We start from the raw sequence: 17,682 nt of genomic DNA on the forward strand, positions 1-17,682 counted from the left end.
AACTCAAGAATATTTCAAACAATCCACACAACATTCACACGGCCCAACCAATGGGCAACACCACCCCGAAACTTCCCAAATTCAACAAGACCAACAATAACACATTTCTTCCTTCCAAATTCACCAACTATACCCATAATCCACACGTTAACGACATCATTTTCATAAATTCAAGAAACTACATTAAAATCACATTATCTTCTCTAACAACTTACAAACGACTCCAACTTCCATTTAAATCATTAAACCATCATTTTCATTATGGAATCCATATCAACAACAACCAAAATATTAAATAAAAAAATTAGTTCATCACTCCAACATAACCAACACCTACACGGCTTCACTTCAACATACCATATTTCATGAATTTCCACACACCACAACACATATAAACCATCCGTAACATATGAAAAGAGGATTAAAACTTACCTTCTTCACTTAGTTCTTCAACTTTTTCTTGTTCCCATGCTCCTCTAATTCCAAATGAAATTATATTCGTGACTATGCGTTGCCCGGGCTTCGATTAGTACTTCGTAGCTTGAAATTTCACTCAAAATCCTCAATTTTAGGTGGCATGAGAGGCCCTTTTGATGGCTGAATTTTCTGGAAATATTGGGAACTTTTGTGCTGAAAAAATGAGATTTTTGTCCCTTAAAACGGAATGCTGAAGTCGGTTTTACTGTAGCTACAGTACTGTAGCGGTACTGTAGCGGTACCGCGGGAATGCTGTTTCTGCGTCGACAGTTCAGTTTGTAACGTCTATAATTCTCTACTCCGATGTCCTATCAATGAACGGTTTGTTGCATTACAAACTAGACTCGATGAACTTCGTTTTAGGATTTTGAAACACCTTAAAACTCCACATATACTATGAGATATGCGCCTCCAAAGTTGACTAAAATCCGTCCCGCGTTTCTCAAATTTTCGTTGAACTTATTTTCTTCAATTTGCTCAATCCCGAAATTTTTTGAAATTCTCCATACATGATATTTATCACTTATTACACTAATAATGGCCATGTTCCCGTGTTTCAAAATATTCTTTCCGATTACGACTTACGAGATCGTAATTCACCCTTTTTCTTCGTTGTTACGTACTCTCCATGGCTTGTGCTTTTCAAAACATCCCATTACTACGATGAGGTACATGTCAAACTCATGCTCTGAAAACGCGGGGTATAACAATAAAAGTCAGTTTCTGCCTCCCGTCGATCGCTATAGCAGTCATAGCTTCTCTGTAGCTGTTATATCCCGTATTTTGTACATTGGGACAATCCGGGTTAACCACGATAAGTTAGAGACAAGACTATTCCGGGATACAAAGTCGAGACTTTTGACCTTCGATTTCGTTTTAAGACATAAGTTGTTCATGAATTTGTTGGCATGGAACATTTAGGAAAATTTGGGGCTAAAAGTGAATTAGTGGAAAGTTGGCAAATCATGAATTATTGGCTATTTGGCCGTGTGGCTTTGGATGGTCCCCACACATTTTGTGGCCAAATTTAATTGGTCCAACCCATGTGTGGGCCATGGACACTTGTGTAACTCATATATGAACACCAAAGATGACTAATAAGTCATCTTTTTACCATTCTACACTTAGTGAAAAATCAAGAAACTTGGAGAAGAACAACACCAAGCCATTCGGCCAAGAGGGGGAAAATTCAAGACCAAGAACTAGCCATCATAAAATTATTTCTTCCTATAAAACCCACTAATTGAAGGGTCCTTGTTAACGTGGAGTTGTTGTTTGGGTCAACAAATCGCTCGTTTTCATCCGTTGCTAACCCTAGCCAAGTTGGAAGTTGAGAAGAAAGTTAAGGTCTAATCTTGTTTTTATGTGTTATGAATGATGTGTGCATGTTGTAGTAGATGAAAATGGATGAAACTCATGAAATATGGTTTAGGGAAGTTGAGTCGTGCATGGCTTGTAGCCGTGTGGATGTGTGTGTTGTGTTGAAGTGATGAATTAACTCTAGTTATCATGTTTGGTTGTTGTAGTGTGAAGAAATGGGTGAGAATCATCAATATGTGTGTGTGTAGTGGTGGCCGAATATAGGCCATGTTGTATGACAAGGAGTGAATTAATGTTACTTAGTGTTTTAGTTGTTGTCGTTATGAATTCTATGTTGACGATAAGAGTTCAATGACTCAAGTTGATGTTGTAATTGTTATGGGCTGATTTGGAGGTTAATGTGCATTTAATGTAATTTATATATTTATGAGAATGACATTGTTAGAGTGTGGATTGTTGGTGCAAATCATGATTCGGAAGTGAGGAATGTGTTATGGTTGAGGTTCTCGGGTTTGGGACGGCTTTTCGGGTAAGTTGGAGCATTGTCGGGTTATTTGAAATATTGTGTGAATTGTTTAAAGAGTTCTTGAATATTGTTTGAATGGTTTCGGATTAGAAATTGAATATGTGAGCCTTAGTGTTAGTGATTATATATTGGTTTGTATGTATGTAGTTGTAGTGGACATAATTGGAATGTTGTCGGAATATGTGGGGAAAGAATTATTAATGTTCGAATACGTTTAGATTGATTGTTGATGTTGCTAGAATGATTGTTGGTGTTGTTGTTGATGAATTTGGCGAGTTAAATTCTCGGGGTTGTTGCATTTACGGGGAAATGCTGCCCAAATTTCCGTAGAATTAAGTGCTAGTTTGGAAATGAACTCCTAAATGCCTATAGTAACATTGGTATTTATTGATGTTATGTAGATCTTGGGGAGTCCGAGACATAGGTTTGATTTGGACTAGCTTTGAGAGCGAACGAGGTATGTAAAGCTTAACCCTTCCTTCTTTTGGCATGCCTTAGTTGTAAATAGGCTATGACACGAGCCTCGAGAAAATTCTATTCTTGCGATCCGAGTATGCCTACGATTCTTATTTGCATATTGTCTTCGACATTCGTAATGTAATGGAATAATGGCCCTTATTTCTTTGGAATAATTGGTTTTCAAATATTGCATAAAAAGTTTTGTTCTTAAAAAGTTCTACGTCGGAAAAAGGGCCATAACTTTCGTAGACAGAACCGGATCGCCCCGATATGTTCGTAGGAGATTTTATGGCATATGATGACTATGTTTTCCATAGGCGGGCCCGGCTCGGGCCGACACCCATTCGTGGGTCCCGCGACTTTCCTTTATGTAATTCTGATGACTTTTGAAAGAACATGGTATGACTATTGCCCCGACTTCCAATTATGGCCATTTTACTGATCTTTTGAGTCTATGATAATGATTTTATGCATATGGTTACTCACGACTCTGCTCGTGCCAATGGTTATTGCATCTCTCGCCGAGTCCCGGGTCGGTTATATTGTCGTGCGCACTATGATATGTTCCGGAGTATGATGTGTCCGGTTCGCCGAGCCCCTTCGCTATAGGGCGGGGTACCGTGTATATTTGGTGTTATGATGTGTCCGGTTCGCCGAGCCTCCGCTATAGGGCCGGGTACCGTGTATATGTGATATGTGATATGTCGGGTTTCGGAGATATGAAATCTTCTGGAGTATGATGTGTTATGGCGCCATCGACGGGCGGGCGACCATATTTTCTGAGCCCCATGCATGATTCGTATTTTTAAAAATAAACATTTTGGTATTTTGGATATTGCACTTACTTTCTGTACTTCTGTGCGATTATGACTCGCCCGTATACCGTATCCGTTGCTTTGCATACTCGCACATATTTCGCACCGACCCCCGTCTTCGGGGGCCGCGTTTCATGCCCGCAGTACGGACGTACGGTTCGGTGATCCGCCGTCTAGGACACCTATTCTGGGCCGTTTTGAGAGTGCTCCTTTATTCCGAACTCATATTTTGGTATATATTCGTCCGTTGCATATGTATTTGTTTGTTCGGGGTACGGCGGGGCCCCGTCCCGTCATATGACTCGTTGTTCGTTTAGAGGTCCGTAGACGCATACGTGGGTTGTGCCTATTTTTGTACAGGTGTGTTCGTATGCTATATGTTCTGGGCGATCCCATTCGCCGTGGCAGCCTTGTCGGCTTGCATCCGTATATATTTTGGGCCGATGCGCCATTTGATAGCCTTGCCGGCTTCTGTGATATATATATGTTTGTGTTGAGACGATTTGAGACAGTGTCTGATATTTGTATACGTATAAGTCGTCTGTATGTGATTCGGATTAATGAATGTGTTTGGGTGCCCAGCTCGGGCACTAGTCACGGCCTACGGGGTTGGGTCGTGACAGTAGCGGTCTCGTTGTAGCGAAAAATTCCACCGCTACGGCGGACCTCATTAAACCCGAATTCCCGCGGCTAGGGCTGGGCATAAAATTCCGAAAATCGAATTACCGAACCGAACCAGCTATTTCGGTATTCGGTAATTCGGTCTTCGGTTCGGTATTCGGTACTGAAATATAAAATGTAGTATTTCGATTTCGATATTCGGTATTTACAATTATACCGTTCGGTAATTCGGTAAATACCGAATACCGAAATTATTACCAATACGTGTACAAATGACGGCTAAATTAGTAAAGGGCTAAAGGCCCATTTAAAAACATTTCAAGTCCAAGACAGTAGTCCAGTCCAGTACCTAAAGGAGTAAACGTCCCAATGCTAACAAAGAGAAAAATGAAGGCAAAAGGCATCAGATTCTGTAGACTTTTTTTTATTGAATTTCATGAAGCTGTTATAGCCCGTATTTTGTACGTTGGGACATTCCGGGTTAACCATGAAAAGTTAAGGACAAGAGGATTTCGGGATACGAGGTAGAGATCCTTAACCCTCGATATTGTTTTAAGGCATAAGTTGCCTATGATTTATTGGCATGGAATATTAAGGAAAATTTGGGACCAAAAGATGAATTATGGAAAGTTAGACATTTTATGAAAATTTGGGGCCAAAAGTGAAGTTTTGGAAATTTTAATTCATGAAAAAAATGACCATGTGGCCATGCACATGACTTGTGGGCCATAGGCCACATGTATGAGGTATATAGGTAATATTAGATGACTTATTAAGTCATCTTTACCATTTCATCTCCTAGAAATTTCAAGAAACAAAAAAAAAAAAAAAAAAAAAAAAAAAAAAAGAAGGAGAAAACGGCCATGGCTGGCCGAAACTTGCCCCCCCAATTTTGATCATGGAAAATTCTTTTCTTCTAGCTTTTCTACTAATTGGAAGGTGCTAAACAACATGGAGCAATTGTTAGAGCAAGCAAACCCTTGGTTCATGCAAGCACCAACTCTAGTCAAGTGAAGAACTAAGTGGAAAAGGTAAGGTTCAATCTCACTTTTCATGTGTTATGGATGGTTTATGTGTGTTGTAGTATGTAGAAATGGATGAAAATCATGAAATCTTGGATGTTGGTGGTGAACCGTATGGGCTATGTTTGGTCGAGTATGTGTGTTGTGTGTAGGAATGAAGAACTAATTTTATTTAGCATGTTTTGGTTGTTGTTGCATGGATTCCATAATGAAAATGATGGTTTAATGATTTAAATGGAAGTTGGAATCGTTTGTAGGTTGTTGGAGAAGATAAGGTAATTTTAATATAGTTTTTGTATTATTGTGGTTAATGTTGTTAATATGTGGAATGTTGGTGTAGTTTATGAGTTTGGAGGAAAGCAATGTATTGTTGTTGTCCCTATGGGAAGTGGAAGGTTTCGGGTGGCATTGCCCCTTGGTTGGGCCGTTTGGACATTGTGTAGATTGTTTGACGTGTTCTTGAATCTTGTTTTGAGTAATTTTGGATTAGCACTTGAGTATGTGTGCATTAGTGTTGGGTTGATAGTATGTGGTTAATTTGAATGAAAATGGAATGTCGTCGAAATATGTAGAAAAGAGTTATTGATGGTAGAATGCCTTTTGAATTAATTGTTGATGTTGTTAGAATGGTTGTTGGTATTGTTGTTGAAGATTTAGCCGAGTTGAAGTTCCGGGGATGTTGAATTTACAGGGGAAATGTCGCCCAAATTTCGTAAAATTAAGTGTTAGTCAAAATTGAAGTTTTAAGAATCTATGGCTAATGTTTGATACCAAATGATGTTGTTGTAGATTTTGAGAAGCCGAGGCCTAAGTTCAGATTTACGTAGGAAGCAGACGAGGTATGCGAAGCTTACCCTTTCTTTCTTTTGGCATGTCTTGATTGTAAGTAGGCTAGAACACGAGTTTCGGGGTAACTCCATTCTTAAGGTCCGAGCTTGTGTGCGATTTTTATTCATTTCTTAATGTTGGCTCTCTTAATGCAGATGAACCATGATCCTTATGTTTTTACATGATTTGGTTTCAAAGATTTTATAATGGTTTTTATTCCAAAAAGGTTTCGTAACTACGAACAATCGTAACTTTCATAGACGAGCTCGGATCGCTTCGAAACGTTCGCGGGAGATTCTATAAGGGATAAGGTCTCCAACTTTCATAAATGGACCCGGATTGGTTCGATACTCGTCCGTGGGCCCCGAGATTCTCCTTGTGTGGTACTAACGACTTTTGAAAGGATTTAGTGTAACGATCGCCTTAACCCTCGAGCGGCGATTACTTATTTCTCTAACGAGTTTATAACGATGATCATGTCCCTAAGCTCCATAAGTTACTTCATATAGTTTAATACGTATTATGAGTCCTAAAGTTCTATTTGATATGCTTTCGAACGACATTCGGAAGAAACCTGATTTGACTATCGTTTTGATTTTTAAATGATGACTCATTTCGAATATTTTTATTGAGTCTTTGAAAGTGTTTTAAACCGCATATAGTTGCTCACGACTCGCTCGTGCATATGGTTGTTACATCCTTCACCGAGTCCCGGCCGGTTATGTTGTCGTGCACACTATGTGATATTCGAGTATGATGTGTCCAGTTCGCCGAGCCCCTCGTTAGAGGGCCGGGTACCGTGTATATTTGGTGTTATGTCGTGTTATGATGTTATGATGTGTTATGATGTGTGACGGGGATACGGAGATATGAAACCTTTCGGTGTGATGATGTGGTGTGGCGCCAACGACAAAGGGGCGACCACCGTTCTAAGAGCCCTATGCATGATTTGTATTTTTATGAGTAAGCATTTTGATATTTTGAATATTGCATTTATTTTCCGTACTTCTGGTTTTGACTATGATCTTGTTCACTATATTTCATGCTTTGCATACTCAGTACATATTCCGTACTGACCCCCTTTCTTCGGGGGCTGCGTTTCATCTTGCCGCGAGCGCAGTATTTAATGGGATGACCCACCAAACTTAGGGTTCTGTTCACCGACTTGGAGCGCTCCCTTGTTCCGGAGCCTATACTTGATCCAGCCTTCCTCTCGTTATTGCATACATATATATGTTATTCACGGGTACGGGCGGGGCCCCGTCCCGTCATATGATTCTGTTAGTATTCTTAGAGGTCTGTAGACATATATGTGTGGGTTATGGGTATTCACTGTTCAGTCGTGTCTGTGTGATTTGTGATTTGGAGTAGAGATCGTCCAAACACAACACAAAATACATTGAGTGAGTTTTCCTTAAACAAAAGAGTGTAGTTGCTGTGGATAATTTACAAGACCAACAAGTGATCTTTTGTAAGAAACCGTTCGGCAATTGGTGGTAGTAACACACATCGGTCCTAGAGAAGAAGGTATGTATTATTCCACATAAATCTCCGAGTTTAATTTCTTCAGTATGTTTTGATGTCTTTTTTTTTTTAAATCAAAGAAAGTTGGAAACATTTGAACTTATTCAAAATTTATAATTTGCAAAATAAATTTTACACTAAGTATTCTGGGATACACGTGCAAACACGTTTCCAGCGACTGGTCTTAATAAAAACAAATGAGGACTTAATTTATCTTTTTGTTAACCAAAACAAGGGTAAGTATTGAAGAATGCTGCTTCAATCCACTCTTCGGACTTGAGAAAAAGGAAGATTCATAAGGTATAACAAAAGGAAAGGATAAGTAAAGAGTGCAGGAAATACAGTTGTCCCTCTTTAGTTGTGTAAAAGTAACCAAAGAGATTTATAATGAAAGGATTTCTCCATTCAGACTTAAAATTTTGGGTTTTTTTTTTTTTTAATCAAAAAATTTATGGGTGATTTGCAAGAATGGCTTTCGAAATGATTGATCCTGAATTTTTGACCCGTTTGTACTATGGATAAAACTTCCAGTTTAACAAGTTTAGCACATTTTTTACAACATTTTTTACTTTTGACCTTTAAGGTTTGCGTATAGGACAAGCGGGGTAAAAAATTCTAATTTCCTCAAAGTTTTGGGATAAATAATCAGAATCTTTTCACATACTATAGGCTGACTTCAACATTTATCTAGATTTAAGGAAATAGGAAATAACACCAATCAAGCTCTCTAAACTGATCTAGCTACACCCGCCCGTATATCTTCCAACGTCAGCACAAGCAGAATCTCACTGATTCTACAAGGAAACTGTTCTATACAAAGATATTCCTGGAATCTGCTTGTCGTCTAAGCCTACGCAATTGCCAAATTTTACTTGGCATTCCCTCTAAAGGCCTCAAACTCTACTAGAACTTACTCTTACAAACTATTTTGAACCTCCTGTCCTAAGTGAGGTTGCTTTTCAAGAATTTGGGATGGCCATACATCAGCTGGAGTGGGATATCTGGCCTGCGGTTTCTTCACACTAGATGCGGGCTTTGCTGCATCAGGCTCCGGATAAGCTTGAGAAGTCGGTTTGCAGGGAAAGACATAAACAGGGTTCATCATTTGTGTCTGCTGAAACGACTGCTCTGAAGCAGGCAATCGGAGAAAGTTATCTGTAACTTGTGAGGATAGCTGTGGTAGCTGAGTTTCGGTAGGACATAGATTTAGGTCAAGATTAGTCTCAGCTACCTTTTCTTTGACATCACCTTCTAATTTGGCGATTTGAGCCTTCAGAGCAGAATTGTCATCCTGTAGCTCCTTTTTCTCCATACTCAGCTGTCCATAAAAGAGAATGGATTTCAGTAATGCAGGTTCACAGAGAATGATGTAAAAAATGGGGATAAGTTGCATAACAAGTCGCATAATCAAAAAGCTGAGTGGGCTAAGAATTCTTGATGAAAAATGATGGGAAAAATGCATCATTACCGCATCTTCATGCAGCAAAAATAACTAGAAATTAAGAGGCTTACAAATTGAGATTCAGACAGCAAGGCTGTATTTTCTCTTTTCAGATGTTTGATCTGAGAAAGCATGTCCCTTACAAATCGAGCAGTTTCACTCAATATGGAGGCTTTTCCATTCGTTTGCTCAGAAAAAAAAAAAAAAAAAAAGGCATGAGTGTCAAGCTTCTATAATTGTATGGTTAATCAGCAGACTCTGATTTGAAAATAGGATCATTGGAGGAATGCTACTTTTGGAATTTGCCAAAGGAAAAGAAGGGATCATTAGCGAACAAATAAATTACCAAGTTTATTGGCCAAATCGAGGAAAAGCTCATTCAAATGCTCACGCTTCAGTTTCTCTCTCTCAGCCTTGTGAACTCTTTTTGGAACTTTCTTCTGAATCTTCTTGCAGGCAGTAGAGCTGCATAAAGAGAGCCTAAAATGTCAAGCAAGATGCATAGTAGCTTTTCCAGTAATAACAAATCACAGAGCAGTGAAGAAAAATCTCATAGCAAGTGCAGGAGCCTGAGTATGCACTACGGAGATTGGTTATTCATTTATACTACAGTACATGTGATCATTGTAAGTTTAGGAAACTTTTATGAAGATCCAAGCTTTTACAAAGAAGTAGAAGAATACAACTGTATACAAATTAAATACCTTCCCCTGGAATGTTTGGGAAGGCACTAATAATTTAGTCCAAGTATTAACACGAAGTTCTAATTTAGTTCCTGATGTTTCAGATTGGCGCACAACTGATCTCCATCTTTTCAAAAGTCTCTCTTCCAGTTAAAAGCTACCAGAAGCTTTTGAATTTTTGTTTGGAGAGCTCCAATTTGCTGTTTGAATTGGGAGCAAGTTGATACTTTCATCTACTAACACAAAAGGCAGAATTTCATGGTGTTCTAGCAATCCCGGAACAGGTTTAATACTATCTCAGCAGGAACTTGGGAAATTGCTGAATCTGTTTACGCAGCTGGTCTGCTCAAATTATGGGATCTTCCAATGAGCATTTATTCTAAAGTTGAGAGAAAAGCATGTGTTCGTCTAAACAGACGGAACATCAAATACATGGCTCTCGCAGTCTTTTGCTTCTCTCTCTCTCTTTCTCTCTCTCTCTCTCTCTCTCTCTCTCTCGGTGATAGGTCCACAACTACAATACAGTCTTCAGAATCTCATTCATGCAAGGACTAGAAACTGCCAATTTACAAAGTTAACACCAAGTAGTCTAGCTTCTTCCAGCCTCCAGGGCTTTGGTTCAATGGCAATAGTACAACACGAAATATGCAGTATGTCACAAGCTGCAAACCTAACTGTTGAACCTAATCTAATATTTAAGTTGAGAAGGGTAGAGGAGATGAGCCATTATCCATCGAATTTCAAAACCGAAAGAATGGATCTCAAGGTCATCAACATAAGCTAGCTTCTTCCAATTTGAAAGGTTAGACGATTGGATGGGCTGGTGGAGATAGCTGCCTTGAGGCCTGAGGGGTTGCAGGAATAACCCATAGAGGAGGGCATATTGGTACATGCAGTTCCTATGTTCGATGAGGATGAGGCGAAGGGGTTGCAGGGGAATAAGTTGACACGGAGCAAGAGCGAAGCTGTAGGGAAATGAAATATTTTTATGGATTTTGTTCCCAAAGTCAAAACAGCCAAATTTCCTTTCAAATAGACACTTATTTGAGGAATCCAGCTAGCTTTCGATTAGGTTTTCTGTCAAAAAGCCAAAATTTAGAAATGGACAGTCAAATGAGATCAATTATCAAAGTAGGGAATAAAAGTATCAAAAAATTCCTGTTGGGAGAGAGAGAAGTACTATGATAATATTTAGCTGAAATTCAATTTCATCCCTGTCCAATTCCTAGGAAAATTATTCAAAAAGTGGGCTTCCTTTACAAGAGAAGAGGGAATAGAAAACTATAACAAATTTTCAGTTAAAAAGAACTGAACTTTCTAAATGAAAAATTAAAGCAACTATCCTACACAGACTACCATAATGATCCAAAAATAAGGTAAAGACCACCAAGAAGCATCAAAAGTTTTCCTACTTCTGGTGAGACAAACCAGAAAACTAAAGATTTGGCTATGCCCATGCCTGTAGGATCTATATGGGCTTATGTAGTTGAAGAGAAGAAGAAACAAAACCCAAGTTCTGTATAAGCTTCTACTCTTTTTCTACGTGGCATCAACATCTGATTGTATTATAATCATAGCCAAGGTAAAATAAAGGAGGAAGCAAACTTTGCCTAGAGACTTGATTAAAGAAACATTTGTGTAAGACGATGAACAAGATCTTACTGACCCTTTTGGTGATGTCTCCACAGCTATGCTTCCCTTTTCAGTTATTGGAGTAGGACTTTCTGCATCCATCTTTAACTAGATACCACCTTGAAGGCTTTGGTAAGGAGATGCTATTGGCCAGACAATGCTGTTATGCAGAGTAAGAGAAGAAAAAAATGTTTTATTCATAATCAAATACCATTAGGTTGATTAGTAATGTAAACAAATTGTTAGAGCGTATTAAATCCATATCATATTATTACTCCATCCGTTTCAAAATGTTTGTCTGGTTTTGACTTGGCACGAAGTTTAAAAAAGTAAAGAAGACTCTTGAATCTTGTGTCTTAAATTAAAGATACGTAGAATATACCAAAATGTCCTTTAATCTTGTGGTCTAAAACATGTCATGTGGAAAGTTAAAATGACAGAGTTTCCAAAAAGGGAAAGAGACATTCTTTTTTAAACGGACCAAAGAAGAAAGTAAGGCAAATATTTTGAAATGGAGGGAGTAGTACAAATTTACAATCAAGTGTACTTTATAAACACAGTAGCACCAACAGATGTTTCTAGTTTAACATTACACTGGTACATTCCACTTTGGTTTCCAATCATAAGGCTATTTGTCATTTTATATGAATACCGTATTAGTGGAACTCACAGATAAAATTGAGCTGAGAAGGACTAATAGTAGCAGAAACCCAAAAGATTCAGCTGTTTTTACCTCAGAAAGTGGTAAGGGAGAAAGGAAGTGATCAGAAACGCTACATCATTTTTTTATCCCCAATCTGCTTCCACAACCCCATACCAACCCAGTCCCCCCACAAGAATCAAGAATGATACCCTCCTATTCAGAGGCGGATCCAGAATTTAAATTCTAGGGGTTCAACCTTAGATTTTTAATATTGAACCCATTATATTTTTAAAGTTATGGGTTCATATCTACTATTTGTTAGAATTTTAATAATTTTTTACACATAAATTTATACTCCGCGTCGAAAGTTAGGGGTTCAATTGAACCCCCATTTACTATGCTAGATACGCCACTACCCCTATTTCCTCCCTAACTTAACACTTCACTTGGCACAAAACTTAAGAATGTACTAAACTGTCCTTTAATATTGCATGTTGTCTTAAACATGTCATATGGAAAGTTGAAACTAAACCGTTTTTAAAAAACGAAATAGACATTCTTTTTTCAAATGGACCAAAAATAAAAGTAAGACAATAAGACAAACAAATTGAAACAGAGAAAGTAATATTTAACAACCCGTCATTTTTGCTCCTCCCTCAAGGCACAAATTAAGCTACATAAATTCAATCAAGCTTAGAACTTGACCTTATTTTGCAACAGTAAGGAAGTAAATCAGTCAGCAAAACGCAAATCCTCTGAAATTAACCCAAAGCCATGGCAGATTCTCAACAAGACTATACACCAATTATCCCAAAAAAAGCCAGAAAACAAATCAAAAGGAACCCATTAAGAGTAACAAAGAATTGCAAAATAGTAATACAAGAAGGGAACAGTAAATTAATTGTAGAGCATGGATTCAAAGAATACGTACCTGTTGTCTAATTTTCCTTTTTGTGTGAAATTGATTGCTTGGAATTGGAATAGGAATGAAAGAGAAAAACGAGAGATTGGTGTTATGTTAGAGATAGAAAGCAGGGGGCGTGTGGCAAGCACCAACTAGTAGTGGTAATGGAGGTGTGTTTTTTTGTCACTTGGCAAAAGGCATGCACCTTCATGCTCGCTTTTTCCCCTGCCTTCTTATTTGCACTCGTGCTCAACCACGCCTCAACACAATTAGTCATACTATACTCCATCGTCTCAATTTATGTGATAATATTTTTTAAATTTATGATTTAAAGCAAATCTTACAAATTTATATGGTTATAAATCATTTATTAAAGATAAAATGAGAATCTTAAAGTTAAATTATTTTAATTATAAAAAATGACATTCTTTTTTATACAAACTAAAAAATAAGAATGTCACATAAATTGGAACGGAGGAAGTAATTGCTACTCCTGCTATTTTTGTTTCGGTTCATGTCACTATCTCTTTTTTACTCTATACAAGTTGATCAATATTTTAAAAAATTTAAAAATTTTAATGTAAACTTCTCGCAAGTTTTTATAGTCATCCAAATATTATGATATATATATAGGGTAAAAAGACCAAATTCTTTTCCAGATAAGTCTTGTGTTAGAAGGTGGGGACCTGTGTTCACCAGAAGTATGAGTCCGCAATTTAAATGACCCAAAAGGTGGGTTTAGGGACCAAAATAAACCATAAAAAAAAAAAGTTACCAAAGTACAACTATAACATTACAGTAAAGTCCTATTGCGCACTAAATTATTGCGCAAAAGGGGTTATTTTCATTTTCCCAACACTTGTGTAATTTCAAAGTTTTGAAATTTCACGTTTTTTCCATACTTTAACCAAAGATAAGTTATGTTTCAAAACGCCGGAATATCAATATTTTATATAGAACTTGATATCTTTTTCTGCGAATAATAATGTAGGCTCAATACATCAAGTATACGTAAATGTTTGGATCGCCGTTTTAGGGGTTGTAAAGTGCCCCGAAGTAAGTTTTGTTTGTTTGGAAACTTGTTATCTTTAGGTTTAAGTATTTTATTTTATAAGGTTTAGATTTAAGCGTTTTATTATTTAATCAAGGCATTACATTATTAAGGATATGTCGATATTTTTTTTGATTTTTTTTTTTGCCGTCCATAATTCAAGACAATTCGAATACATCAAGAAGAATTAAAATACATTGATTATTCAAAGAAATTCCAATAAATCAAAAAGGATTAAAATACATTCATAATTCAAGACAATCTTCAACCACAAGAGGCTCTTCCACTACGAGAGGTTCTTCCACCACCACAGGTACTTGCACCACCACGGCCCCGTAGGTGACACAAACGCTTATCATGGCCAAACTCCTTACATGTTGAGCACCTTCGAGAGTATGTCCTATCCGGAACATCCATTTGATTGGGAATCGAAGTTCGTGAGTTAACATGAATTTTACGGATGTACTCCTTGTTAGCAATCATTGAAAATGGTTCGTTTGGCCAATAAGATTGATCACCAAGTGGGTAGAAACCTCCGGCATATGCTTTAAAATAATTTTCGACGTTGTATTCGGATGCCACATAAGTGGATACCGCTTTTCCCATTACCTCGAAACACTTGATGGCATGAGAACACGACATGTGGTATGATTGTCACTTACCACAACTACATGTTCTCGTTCTGTCATAAACGGTATGAAGATTTCCTCCCCGAGCTTGGTAATAACCTGTCCGGACTTCATACACACATTCAGCATAGTTATACTCTACCATCTGGTGTAGCTCACATTTTTTTCCTATAAAGCTCGAACATTTTTTCAGGTTTTGGCATCAATTTCCCACCATCTGCTAATATGGATTGGCATGTCTTGTTCTAGTGGCAAACTGCTCCACAACTTGCTTGAAAGTCATTCTCACCATTGCAGTAACGGGCAGTCCCCGAGCAGCTTTTAGCAAACCATTAAATGATCCCGAGCTGTTTATCGTTAGCATCCCCATCTCCTACCTCCATCCGCATGTAATGTCCATTTCTCAATGTCGATATCCTTCAACCAATTATATGCTATTGGATTCACTATCTTGATCATCTCTATCCGTATAAGAAACTTTTTGTGTTAATGCTCCATTGCAGCCGCCCACATCAATTTGTTTAGTTTGCTGTTTTCAAATTTTGTTTGGAAATTTGCCTTTATGTGCCTTAAACAAAAGCGATAGTAAGCAAAGGGAGGTTGCCACCCTGGCATATTAGACATATTGTGTAATATGGCTTGATGTCGATCAGATAGTACACATATGCCCATACGATCCTTAATAACACATCGCCTCAAATGTGTCAAAACATCCCCCATGTGTCGTTGCTCTCGTTAGCGGCAATGGCGAAAGCAAGAGGGAATATCGACCCATGGGCATCCATCCCTACTGCAAGCAATAGCTTGATGTCGTATACCCTATACACATGCGTGCCATCTATTGATATGACTGGCTAGCAATGAACAAAACCATCAATGCATGGTTTGAATGTCCAAAGCACAAAATTGAAAATATTATCGGCAACAAGCTTCCACTCTACAGTTGAATTCTGTTGTACATATATGCAGGATTGAATTCCCGTCTCGAGCTGCCATATACCTTGACAACTACTGGAAAGAGCCCTCCCATGTACCATAAATAATCTCAAAAGCCCGCCTACGTTCGAGATATCCCTTTCTCTTACTTATCGTTTTACGATATGTTTCCTTAACGTTTCTAATGCAATCTTTGATGGGATACTTGGACAAGTTTAAACATCTAAGTCAAATACACATGACAAAGCTTACTAAAATATTCTTTACCACGTTGCTTTTCCGAGCAAATCGAATTTGTAATCGTATAAAACTTATATCATAATATAAACCCGACACATTGGCCTATGAAGCCACCTTATTCCATCGTAATTTTTTTTTTCCCTCTAAGTACCCACGACTCGTCCGCAAAGTCTCTAACCGTAATCATAATACAACCGAAATGGCCCGGCATGTGTACTCCGACTCGGCTACACTCCAGGCCAAATGGAGCTTGCCAACTTCGCCGGAACATCTTCTATATTACTTCAACCCGTCCGGTGTACCACGCGGCATGAAACGCGGCCCCCGAAGAAGAGGGGTCGCACGAGCAATGTACCGAGTATGTAAGACATGAATAATAATACGAACGGAACATAAGTATGAACAACAATATCATGGGATTATAGAATCGTACATAAGACATAAGAGGGTAACCGTACATATGGAACATATCACGTGTAAAACCGTAAGCTTTTGTGCGCAGTAAAATCGTATGGAAACATACCATAGGTTGAAAGAGCAACTTTGTATACGTGAGTGCCACTCAGGGCGAAGGCCATGCATGCCTAGCTTTTCCTTTTTTTTTTTTTTTTGAACACGGTGTTTCTTATTCTTGTACATAGAAAACAGATACTTTTCGGAAAACGGTACTTTTTACTCGCATTTACGACGCCGAATTCATCGGCTCTCCCCCCCCCCTCCCCAACGTTGTCCCAAGTATATCATATTATATATATATATACATCACATAAACGTACGCCGCGTACGGCTCTCCCATATCCCGCGTCCGGCATCCCGCGTCCGGATGGAATCCAGCTGAATCAGGTGGAAACAGTTGCCCTCCCCATTCCCCACATATACATGTATCATACAAACAACATGCATGGGAGCCCAAGAAAGGTCATGTGTCTATCGGAGTGACGTAAGGTCGGTGACCTCCGATTACATTATGGATTAACCGGGATCGCTTTGTCTCACCTTGAAGGAACGAGTATTTTAAGGCGAGACTATCAACGGACAGATATCATTAAAGAAAACATGGAATGAGATCATGGACATCATATGCGTTTATTTGTAGACTTTGAAATCTTTAGAAAATAATACCATAGTTAAGGGTAGAATCGAAGATCAAGGACTAGTTTATCACTTTCATACTCGCATTGGATTCTTGACTTAAGGCTCATAGTCATGGAGTCATCTTTGTCATGCTTATCATAGACATATTCTTTCCTTTACATCATCGTTATCATCATCATGGAAATATTCCCCTTAGAATAGTTGCAACATTTGTCGGTTGGTAAACAGAGCACTAAAGAAAATCCGGGGACAGTGGGCCCACCTCGGGTCAAATGAGGCGGCGTACACAATTGACGCATCATACGTTTCATGACATTACTTAAGAGAGTTTTAGGATAGTCGGGTGTTGTTCATGCAAGTTCTAGGTGTTTAGGAAGCTTTTTCAACATTTCACACAATTTCTAGTTCAATTCTACTGAATGAATAGTAACTAATTTCAATCTCGGTTTTTCTAGGAAAGGAATTATCCCCGAGGCCCGCGTTCAAGCCTACTACATCTAGGACATGCCAAGAAAGGAAAGTGAAGTCTTACATACCTCTTTTCGCTCCTTATGCTATTCCAAATTCAAGCTCCAACTTCGCCAGAATCTACAATTTGGTCATATTTACCAAATGTTAGTTCAAGCGTCTAGAAGTAAAATCTCAAAGTGACACTTGTCTACCGAAATTTCGGCAGCACTTCCCCTGTAGATACACCATACCACCAAGTTCAACTTGGCCAATTTCAACCAACAACAATCCCGGGAATGCAACCCGGCCAAACTATCAATCATAAAGTCAACAACCATGCTAACCATTTCCATATTCAATCCAAGCTACATTATAATAACTCAATG

The 17,682-nt window shown here is 38.4% G+C and overlaps 1 protein-coding gene across 1 annotated transcript; it reads right to left on the reverse strand.

Moving 5' to 3' along the window:
* Positions 1-8,508: 8,508 nt before the first annotated feature.
* Positions 8,509-11,450, reverse strand: LOC132044129 (protein IRON-RELATED TRANSCRIPTION FACTOR 3-like). Its single transcript, XM_059434618.1, has 4 exons — positions 11,383-11,450; positions 9,377-9,498; positions 9,105-9,229; positions 8,509-8,910 (listed from the first exon to the last, which is right to left on the reverse strand). Exons 1-4 carry the CDS (start codon positions 11,448-11,450, stop codon positions 8,509-8,511), a joined length of 717 nt encoding a protein of 238 aa, XP_059290601.1.
* Positions 11,451-17,682: the final 6,232 nt, after the last annotated feature.

Source organism: Lycium ferocissimum, unplaced genomic scaffold, assembly GCF_029784015.1.
Source record: "Lycium ferocissimum isolate CSIRO_LF1 unplaced genomic scaffold, AGI_CSIRO_Lferr_CH_V1 ctg3672, whole genome shotgun sequence".
NCBI lineage: Eukaryota > Viridiplantae > Streptophyta > Magnoliopsida > Solanales > Solanaceae > Lycium > Lycium ferocissimum.